At 35.0% G+C, this 11,427-nt stretch overlaps 1 protein-coding gene across 4 annotated transcripts in view; it reads left to right on the top strand.

Moving 5' to 3' along the window:
• SOX5 (SRY-box 5) overlaps nt 1-11,427 on the top strand; it is a 378,734-nt gene that overhangs the window by 346,293 nt on the left and 21,014 nt on the right. For 3 of the 4 annotated variants that reach the window (XM_015589995.1, XM_006912686.1, XM_006912688.2), the window contains one exon: nt 2,878-3,023. The exons of the other annotated variant lie outside the window; for it this stretch is intronic. In XM_015589995.1, coding sequence (XP_015445481.1) covers nt 2,878-3,023 — 146 coding nt within the window. The remainder of the gene's footprint in view (nt 1-2,877; nt 3,024-11,427) is intronic. 4 annotated transcript variants of the gene reach the window in all.

Here is an 11,427-nt window from a genome sequence, read left to right as displayed (position 1 = left end):
AGGAATTGGAGTGTATGATATAAATCTTTTAGAAGCTTGATTTAGAAGGTAAATAGGATTGGAAAGGAGGCAACACAAAGTTGAGAGAGAAACTTTATTTGCTTCTTTTAGGAGGAGAAACTTAAATACTTACAAGTTATGGTGGTAGAAATGGTAGAGAAGATCAGGTAGATGATATAAATGTGAAAGAAAATAACTAATGGTGAGGTACAGGAATCTAGAACATGAGTTTAAGGGATTTGCCTTGAATGAAATTAGAGACACCATTTTCATTGAAGCAGGAGGAGGCAATGGGTCTACATGGAGATAGATTTGAAGCTAGCATGGGATAGGAATGGGGACATGGCAGGAAGGTGAAAGTTCAACCTTATTGGTCTTTCCAAAATCAGAGGTGAGAGAGAGGGAGTCAGCAAGATTTGGGAATTTTGTGACTGTGATAAGAACAAAATGTAAAGAACCAGCAAACAATCCGATTAAGATACAACTCTATAATATATAAATGGCTTTTATGATTTAACACAGTAGATATAAATGTTAGAATTTCATATAGTATTTTAACTAAAACTCAAGAGTCTCTAAAAGTAGGAATGTTCGTTTTAAAGGGAACACCTATTTTCACCTGCACCTATTTCCACCTCACACAGTGGAAATAGCCATTACAAAACTTAAATCTGTCAGTCATTTATCCTCATAATAATTTGCATCACTTTTTCATCTCTGTTAATCATTTTTCCTACACAGTGTTTTCTTGGCAGCACCTAAAAAGCATAAAGAATTCATACGTTTATTCAGTACCGTGTGCCAAACCATTTCACATATATATTTGTGCTCTGCCGAAGCTAAATAGACTACAAAAATGCATGATGCCAGGTTGTACATAAACAGGTTGGAGGATAGGAAAATCAGGCTGGTCCTCTTGGGGTCTTACTAAACGAACATATACCAAGACAGTCACTGCATGTAAGAGCTGAGAGCTGTATTTCTTTCTAGAGTGGTAGTGTTCATGAACAGAATAGTTTAAGAGTAATAGATTAGGAAGCTTGTTCAAGTCAGGATGTTGAGGATACTATAAGGTTAAAAACAACCATCTTTTATAGTAAACGTTAGCTCTAAAGGTCTGACCTAGGTTTAAATAGTTGTTTCCGATTTGTATTGTATTTAAAATGAGCATAGATATATTCTTTGAATACGTTCCAAAGAATTTTACTCCAAAAAGCAAAATGTATAGGAGCTTTCAAGGCTCCCCTTTTTATTGCCGGCACTGGAACTTATCTTTCTGCCCAAAGGAGATCAGAGGCTGAGGTCTAGTCTCTGCATAGGAAGGGGGAGAAAGGCACTGATCATTTAGAAACCTCCCAGCGCTGAAGCTCTGCACTCATCTCAACATCGGTCACTTCAGTAGAAATGTTTAAGCAGCAAGAAAGTATTCCGTGGTTTTTGGCAATCAGCAGATCAGATAGAAGAATCTAGCAATACAACAGAGGATGTGTAATCTGACATGATTAGACAAGGCTCTTTAGTACCAGAACATTCGTAATTGAGACAAAGAAAGAGTATTAATAACACTTTCCTAACACGGCAGTTAGCCATTTTATATTTCCTTTCTTTAATCTTAGTGTTTTTCAACAAATCATGGGAATTAATAGCGTGTTTTGGCAGATTAGAGGATTTATGGCCCAGATGTTTTTTGTTCTAAAAATGGATTAGGGTGTAAAGTTTGCTGGAATCCGTGGAACATGTTGAGGCAAGCCGGTCATTTTATGTGTGATTAGTGCCTGCCTTCTGTCTCACAGTCCCTCCATCTGTCACAATTCACCAATGGATCTGGTTAGATTTAGCCTCATGTCACAAACAAGTCCCTTTTCTGGGCAATTTCATATTATACATTCAGTTTATGCCATTTTATGCCCTAGTTAAAAGATAAGAGGAGTGAAAGATGAGATATTAGTTTTTCTTTCAATATTTGCAAAACAATCTTTTCTCATTGGTATTCTAACCTTAGATCGTACAGATTATCATAATAAAGTGCATCAAATAAATAAATGACCAGTGTTAAAGTTAAATTTAGTTCTGCTCCTTACACCTGTTATTCTTTAAAAGAAGTATTTTGGCAATGTTGTTTTTTAACTAACTCTGGATTGTGGAGGTGCAGACACAGGCCAGTCATTTTACCATATTATTAAGAGTAGTGTGAATTAAGTGCGACTATAGTTTACCAGTAGGCACAATTTTTCATCAAACAATTTGAGGTACTTGGTCACATTCTGAACTTGAAATTTAGCCTCTTAACTGTTGCAAGTTTGTATCCATAGCCAGCCATTGCCACCTGTGGTTTATTTCACCATAAATGGATTGGGAGGAAATGCTCTTCTTTCAGCCACTTAATAATGATTTATTCTTTCTGTAAATAATGAACTTAATAGTGCTATACTTAAACTCTAAATTGACCTTTCTAATGCTATGAGAGTGTCAATAACGATAGTGATAGTTATCAATACATTCTATGGTGACATTTAAATAATCCTTACATGAAAAAAAATCAAAGATAGGTTTTATTTTTGCACTGCAGAACATCCAGGTAACTAAAAATATTATTCTTTAAACTTCTTTCCAAATGTATGGAAACAACTATATTTCTCTTAAATATTATGTTTTTATTACAGATGTTTGTCACCATGTTCATGTATGACTATATGAATCATCAATTCAATTTAGTCATCATCAATTACTTATTCCTTCATTTAGACAAATTCCACTGAGAAATTATTATCTGCCAGACAATAGCCATTACCCAAAATAGAAGTGATTTTTATAGTTAAAGGTTAACCTATCTATGCATTTGTACAAAACATATATTTTGTTCTGTCACATCTTCAGGTTATTTAAATGACCATGATGCTGTCACCAAGGCAATCCAAGAAGCTCGGCAGATGAAGGAGCAACTTCGGCGGGAACAACAGGTCCTTGATGGGAAGGTGGCTGTTGTGAATAGTCTAGGTCTCAATAATTGCCGGACGGAAAAGGTTAGTTACTAAAATAACTGACTTTCCAAAAATATTTAAATTGCCCGAATGCTTTTCATCGTTCCAGAGTAATGGTTCTTCTTCCCTTTTTCCTTCTGTCAACCCAGAAATCTCCATGCCTATCCTAATCAAAACCAACCAGAAATAGGGTTAAAATTCTCTTGTGTCCATTGTCAAACCTTATTGACAATATCTCCTTTTCTGCCATCGGTTTGTATTAAAATGAAATGGCATTTGAGATATCTGAGTCTGAGTGAAAGTTTTGCTTTACAGAGATGCTTAACTTGTATTTTGGGATGAGCTGGATTTGAAAATGCTGAATCTTCTTTAATCAGCATAAGCTTGGATGATACCCATGCTCATAATCTAAGTATCTAGGATCCTGAGCTTGTCATATGTCTCTAATGCAAAGTACTTTCAAGTTTTAGGTGACTGCACGATCAGAAAATTTGACTTTATTATAAAACAAAATGTACTTTTTAAAACTTGGGCACATTGTTACTCTACTTAAACACAGCAAAACTGAATTTATCTGAGCTATAATAATTTTAGACTCTTTTGTCTAAACTAGATTCTATTTTATTCAGAAAAATATGTTATTATAGAATATTCAGAGTATGTACTTCTTTTGGTACTTTTTGATATGTTTTGAATTGAAATTTTAAAGTGTTATTGAATCCCCTTTAAATAATTCTATAGCTAAATAGATATGATACTAGAAAAAATGATCAGCTACTTAGCAATAACTTGATAATTAATCATGGGAAATTTATCAGTCAAACAGTATTATATACAGAATGAACAGTTTTCTAATTTGGATAGCTTTCTGGTTTCCCAGGTTTTATATGGAATTTGATATATAATCTCTAAAAAGCTAGCAATATGCATAGCGAAGGTGAAATATATGCATAATCTTGTCACAACTGTACTTTTTTTGCTGGTCCAAATATGTCTCAAAATGTTGGAGAAACAATTTCAATTCTGTTCTTTTTCTGGAAGGGAAAGTGAAACATGGGTCAGTATATCATCCCTCACAGTCTCACAGCATAAGAGGAGCAACATTGGTGCAGCAAGAAGGGCGCACAATTTTTCTAGCTAAGCACCAGAAGGGAAGGGGAAAAGCAAAGTGACAGCTCTAAGAAGGAATGATAGCAAGCATCAAGGAATTTATATTCAAATATTTAAACATTCTTGAAAGGATGCTTGAACAGAAATTCTTTTTCTCTGCTCCCCATGTAGAAATGAGTTTAACACTCAGCCAGATGCTAATGCAAAGTGACTCAAGCTATTCCTCGCAAGCATAGCTAAATTGCCGTTATTTGTTAAGCGCATTGAATTCAGCTGTGGATACAGCAGTTGGTTGCATTCAGCAAGCATCTGTACCCTTTTTTTTTTAATCCTCCAAAGCAAAGACAACTCTACCTATCTCCCCCCTCTCCTCTCCTGTGCTGGCTGGGAATTGTCAAGTGACAACCGACCAAATCCTTTTGGACAGGAAGCCTTCATCCTAAGTTCTATATACTTGCAAAACAGCTCTTGTGGTTGGATCAGGGAGCCCATTAAAAGCACTTTGATGGTATGGAAATTCATCTTCATGAAGCTCCTAGGCCCCTAAGCAGCATGCTGTTTAGCTGTGGTTACAGATCAGTCATTCACATCGGAGGGCAATAATTGCGCTGACGGCTTGTAAGGCAATGGAAGTACATAAAATAATCCTAGGCCCTCCACCATGGCACTGTGAGTTAATCTTCCCTAATACAGATCAGCTGTTGTTCTAACACATGACTTGATGCTGGCTCCAGTGACTCTGCTCAGACTTTTGATTAAGTAACAGGAGTGGAACCATCTGCATTCACTTTATTCCATAGTTGTCCATTGTTAAGGGACCTCATTTCCACTTCTTGTTCCACCTCCACAATCATACTTTATTTTATTTCTTTGATTAGCACCTCCTATTTGAGGTACAGGACATAGAGTTGCCTCTGTTGAAAGCTACTGCTTTCAATTTTCCTTTCTCTTTTATAGGATATAATAACTTTTCAAAAAGCCTAATTTTGAAGTAATACCTGCCAAAATCTGCTGGCCAATTAAGATGTCTTCATTCTCCAGAAGGTTTTTATTCCTAAATCTCTTTACTATGCACTTCCAATGCAGTTGAGTTACATTTTCAATTAAAGTCTTATACTTGTATGGGTTTTTAAGTGAAAATCTTAAAATACGAAGGCGAAGCAGTTTCATTATTATAATAATACATCAAACTCTTGTAATGTGTAGGTAAACCTTTTCAGCAGAAGGATCCAAGTTAGTTTAGCTCATATGTTACCCTCGATACCTGAGAATGAAATTGAGATTATTGAAGCTCTCTTAGAAGCAGGTTTTACTGTGGTTGCCTTTTCCTGTTGAACTAGCTTGGGTGTCATTTCTACGATATCAATGATTGATCTCTGTCTGTGCAACTCATGGGAATGAGATAATGTCAAAGTTATATCTTTTAGTTTAGTTTAATTATTCAACATTAGTGCCTACTATGCATTAGAGACATTACTGTGTACTTGAGGTACTGTATTGAAGAAGAAAATATGGCTTCTGCCTTTATAGTGTTTACATTTTCAAATTCTGTTATTTTGACCATTAATCGTGGCATATTTATGGATGTGAGCCTACCAATAGGAATTGAATAAAGACTCCATGTTGCTTAGTATATCAGATCAGTTATATACCTAAGCTGACAAAGGTGAGTGCTTGTTCTTCCAAATTAAGTGACATCACTATACACATTGTGTTGTTACTTCCTTAATACCTACCTTTTTAACAGATTTTTATAATCACCAGCTTTACCCATGGCCAAAGCATAGGTAAATTAGTTGTTGGTTTGACATTTTGCTTCGTAGTTTTTAATGACAGACAAACAGAATATGTGATAAATTCCTCTTATAGTTTGCACTATCATCTTTTTGTACCATTTGAATCCCAAAAGAAGGATATTTTTCTCTCTAAAACAATACTCTCAGTTTCCTAAACCCAGAAAGTGAAATGTAAAGAATGGAAGTAATAAAGACAAAAAAAAAAAAAGATGAAAAGGAGCCTGGGAGAAAGGAAAAGGGGAAAGAAAAGAAATTTAGCCTGGTGCTTTCCATCAGTCTAAAAAGTGATAGTATAACCTGAGATCCAGATAATTGGAATCCTGTAGTGGAGATCTGTTTTCTTGCGAATACAGACCTTATATACATTAACTTTTCTTCACATTTCAAATGGCCAATATGATTGTCCCAACTAGGTTTTAATTCTGAAAAGCTGTTATTGGATAGTGAAAACAATTAGAGGTGTGAAGAAAGGGATGAATGTTTTCCAGTAATATGTACCAAAACACATAATGAAAGTCATTTGTACTGAAACACATTTTAATTGAAGAGTTCTAAAAGATTTTTCATTTCTTAACTTTTCTTGGAACTGTTTCAACATACCCAAGAACTGTGTATGTCAGGTTTCTTGGAAACTCTGGGACACAGCGTTATTTATAATTGTCATCTCTGGTTAATTATATCCTGATTGTATATTCAAATAATGTTATCTTTTACCACACAGCTCCATTACAGATTAATGTTATGGATGAAATAGTAGGTTTCTCAGATAGGAAGAATCAGAAAGAAAACTCTCATACATTTATCTTTTAAAACAAAACAAAACAAAACAAGACAAAAAAAAAAAAAAAGCACCTACTTTGCTTCTTTAACACCAAAAAGGCAGTTTTGACCATACGGTCTATATACTCAGGGTCTGACCTTGTGCTTGAAGGTATGTAATAGAGAATCAATGCTCTGGCCTGAAATGAAGAATAGACCAGAGTTTCCCTGCCCTTTTCTCTTACTCTCAATGCTGTTATCCTAGGAAGATGATACCTATGCTATAGTATCTCTTAGAAATGTATTTCATTACATGTATCGAGAAATCTAAATACAGTAGCTTCAACAGGATTACGTTTTAGCATATATTGAAGTTAAGGAATAGATGGTTGATGACATTAGTTCATCAGCTCTGTGATGTCAGGGTTGAAATTTCTGCTATTCTCTTGGTTTTTCCCTTAGGGTCACAAAATGTTGCTGCACTTGTAACTATCCATGAAGGCAGGCAGTCTCGGGAAGGGAAGTTTCTCCTTTGCTAAGTTCAGCCTTCATTCACAAAGGGGTGTTTCGCTGCACTCCTCAAGCTGACTTCCACAAACATCTCCTTTAAAACAATTACTGGTTAAAGGAAGAGAGACTATTTAAAGGGATCATGAATTATTTTCTGGGACTGAATGAAAGACCTTATCTTATCCCTGAGACCATGGGATATCTTAAGATAAAAGATCAAATTGATGGAAGAAAAGAAGGACCAGAATGGCTGTTGGGTAGGAAAAGGCCATAGTGAGCCACAGCTACATTAGATATTACAGCTCTCAGAACTGGTTTTTTATTGTTTATATTTGTTGTCATCTATCTAACTGCTTTTGCTCTTCCATTATTATATGTTCAGGGCTTTCCTTATAACTTGTCTGTGGTTCATAAAGAATTAAATTGCATGCAAGCATGTCCGCAAGAAAACATTGCTTGGTGACAGGTAAACTCAATGAATGTGTGTTCACAGACATGCTCTCTACATGTTAAGGCCAACTTCTTTACAGCTTTTCTTACATAAAACAGATGTCACTTACAAAAATAAACATGTGAATGTGTGCATACATTTTTTAAGGTAGAGAATTTATTTGCCAAACATTAATTGCCTACAGAGTACCCAAAATCTAAACACCTACACATTCTATGAAATCATCTATAACTGCAAAGAAGAATAACTAGGAAAATCTCTTACTTTTCCTTCTGAGGTTCAGTGAAAATTCTTTGCAAATTCTCACAGAATAAGATGAAATTTCGATGAATAACATGTATACTGTAAATAATTATTTACTCAGTAACGACATCAGTTTCTTTCTTCAGTCATATTCATAAGGAACCTCACCAAAGACTATACATAGACTGATTTGTAAAAAGGTGAATTTTGTTACTCTGAACTTGGAAAATCTTCCATTACAACCTTCTCTTTTCTGCCATTGTCAACCCTTTTTTTTTCTCTTTAACAGAGTGCCAAACATGAAATGACAGTGACCAATGTTGACTTAATGTGGATGTTTAATAATGAAAAAAAGTGTGTCAGTCTCAGCATTAGTTACAAATGGCAGTAAGTGTATCGGATGGCAGCCCTGTAATAATTTTACATCCATCATTCTTTCCTAATGCTTCACTGGCCACCTGATGGATGGGGCAAACAGTGTTAACGCTTCAGAAAATGACACAGTATATCTAGTTCAGGATTATCTAACACGCGCCCCCCACCCCTTCTCTTAGAAAAGGAGAAGGCATGTGAAGAATTGCGAATTACAGGTTCTGCTTTGAAAAAGTGAATATGAAGGGACTCATGCCTCTGCATTCAGTGGAAGATACTACCATTAATTAATGATTTATGGATGGCTTTTTGTAGATATTGCTTTCAGCTAAAATGCATTAGAGAAGTCAAGTTAGAATTAGATATTTAAATGGTTAGAGGAAAACTTCATGAAAGAGAAAGACGTGTTAAGTAAATCCTCCAGGAGGAAATGAGATATCATTGCAACAGTGTGGCCAAGCGGGAGCTTTTACTAGGGTGTGTGTGTGTGTGTGTGTGTGTGTGTGTGTGTGTGTGTTAAAAAAAATCCCTCAACTTTTAATCCGCTGGTTAAAATTTGCCTGAGAACAAATTAAAATAACACAAATGATTGATATTTTCTCTTTATAAAAGTGAGTATATATTATTTTTAATCTCTACATAGAATTATTTGTTTGGTGACTTTAATTAAAAGATACACAAAATCTGGCATTGAATGTTTGTCTTTTATTATTGGTGTCTCTGTACTCTGAAAAATTATATCAAATGGATGAGGAACTGCTTTCTAGGCAACTGATTATTAGGCAGTCTAGACCAGCTTTTTTATGTGCAAGTTGGCATTTGATCTTTAGGTTTCCTTTTCTTCTGTTTTTCATTCATAAAACCTTCTTAATTCTGAGTGTCTTAGCTAGGGAACACTTCTTATGGGACAGGAAGGGAGAAGAAAACCCCTTAGTGAATATTATCAGCACAGAGCAGCCAGTTTTCAAAGACCATGACAAAAAAGGCAAATAGGTATTATGTCATCGCCCATCCATCACTCTATATGTCAGCCTTTCAATAATTCCAATCGACATTCTCGACAGGCTGGTGCAAGTTAAAGAGGCTGTTTGTTTCTAGAAATTGAGTATAGGCTGTCTATAGCCTTTTGTTCCAGATGGTTTTTTTCTGTGTCTTTTCATTTCTTTCTTTTTCTTTCTTTTCTTTTTGGGGGTATTTAATTGAAATACATGCCGAGTTTGCAGACTGCAAAGATCAGAGCTGTTTTCGTCCAGCAGTGGTAACTATGCATTAAACATTTTGATTTGTTTGAGCTTGAAGTTTAGTCCTTTTTTGCCATTTGCTTCATGGAGTTTGTGTATATTTACAGCCTCTGCATTTAATGGCCACATGCCTTATTTTCACAGATGGCCAGTGGAAGACTTTTTCTTTCTCTTAGTATAGCCCGCTTTCAGTTTTGCTACATTTGTCACAGTGCCACTACTTGCAGCTAGCAAGTGCCCACGCTTGGTGGGGAGCAATTATGGTGTGAGTTTTTAAGGAGCTTTTTAAAGAGTTTTTTTTTTTTTTCCCAGTAAACTTTTTATGGTTTAATTTTCGAGCCTGGAAAAGCTGTGCGTGTTTTCAAACAGAGAGTCTTGTGTTCTTTACATCATTCTGGTAGAGGGGTTAGTGCAGGATGGGCCAATAAAATGAGACACATAGGGCATGCCAAATTGGGCTTTCAGATAGACGGGCCTCTCTGATGATTGAAATTGTCAGTTTGTTTAAAGATCTGAGAATATACTTACAGTAGTATTCTTGAAAAAAGAGAGTTTGAAAACATGTAGAGAATGCTCTAGATATTTTAAAAGTATATTTCCCTGGTAGGTAGGTAAAAGACTCGAAGAATAATAAACAAACGTTATGCCAAGGTGATGGGATTGTAAATTTATATATAATGCCATATTTCTGATTTTTCTAAATTTTCTGTAAGTAAAGTAAGAATCACTTTTGTTGTGGACCAGAAGTCTTATTTTTGAAAACCTGGTCTCTTAAGAATGATGTTTCCTTCCCTTCTCCCTTGCTCCCTTACTCATTCATCCCCAAGATCAAATAGCTGTCTTCAAGACAGTTAAACATGAAGGAACTGAAATTATTAGAGACATTTATTTTTCAATTACTCTCTTATATTTAGTAGATATATTCTCTATTGTCATTTATTGCAAGCTACTTTACCATATGGATTTAAAATATGAGGAAAATATTCTGAATTTAGCATTTATTTCAAAGGGTCTCATTGAATCTTTATAACTTTTCTTCTTTTACAAATGAGAAAGACTTGCTTATGAATCTTAGGAGTAATAATGGCTATTGATATTTGTCTTAACCTTTTTCAGAGTTCTTTCACATCAGATTTCAATCTCATATGTACTGTAATATAAGCAAAACATTATTCTTATCTTTGTTTTAAAAATTAAGAAAAAAGAAAACAGATTTGAGAAGAGTACAGGAATTCAAGTAGTAGATCAGTTTTTAAATCAAGGTTCTCTGGCTAGGATTTCAGTCACTTTTCTAATAGGCCATGCTGAAAAAGTTTAAGAAAGTAACCCCAGTGCCTGTTTGATTAGCTTATACTTCAGTGTTGGTCATGTGTGTTATTGGGCGTGTTATTTCTCAGGCTGACAAATCTCATTTAAGCAATCACCATCTCCACAATTTGTATATCTTTTTTTCAAATTCTTTGGTTTTTTTTTTTTTTTTTTTCTGTTTCTGCTCTCTTTCTAGGTCTTCTTTTCTTCAGCATGTACCAGCCCCTTCACTAGAGAATGGGCTAGGAAAACAAAAAGAATATGTTCAATCGTATTAATTTCATTTCTTGTAGCAGCTCTGAAAAAATGTGAAGTTTTAGCTGTTCATTAAAATGAAATTTAAGTATCTATTCTAATCTACATTTCTTTTTCTTCCTTACCCTAAAGCTATCATGGGTAATGGAAGAGTAAACTATAACTCTGATGTGCCTGCTTCTGTTTGTCAGACCCAGCATTTCTGAACCAAACCATGACTCTTTAGAATAATCCAATTGTGTTTGTGTAACTGAGGTAACCATTGGCTACTGAGGCTACATTCGTAAGACTGTTGACAGTTTTATGGCTTTTATTCCATGACAAGGAAAAATTAAAGAGAAAAATCCTACATGTTTCTGCAGCTCAGTAACTGAGTTACCCAATGTTTATAAAACTATTAT

Source organism: Pteropus alecto, unplaced genomic scaffold (assembly GCF_000325575.1).
Source record: "Pteropus alecto unplaced genomic scaffold, ASM32557v1 scaffold103, whole genome shotgun sequence".
Taxonomy (NCBI): Eukaryota; Metazoa; Chordata; class Mammalia; order Chiroptera; family Pteropodidae; genus Pteropus; species Pteropus alecto.
The sequence above is the reverse complement of the archived record's forward strand: the minus strand, read 5'-3'. Positions and strand labels throughout refer to the sequence as shown.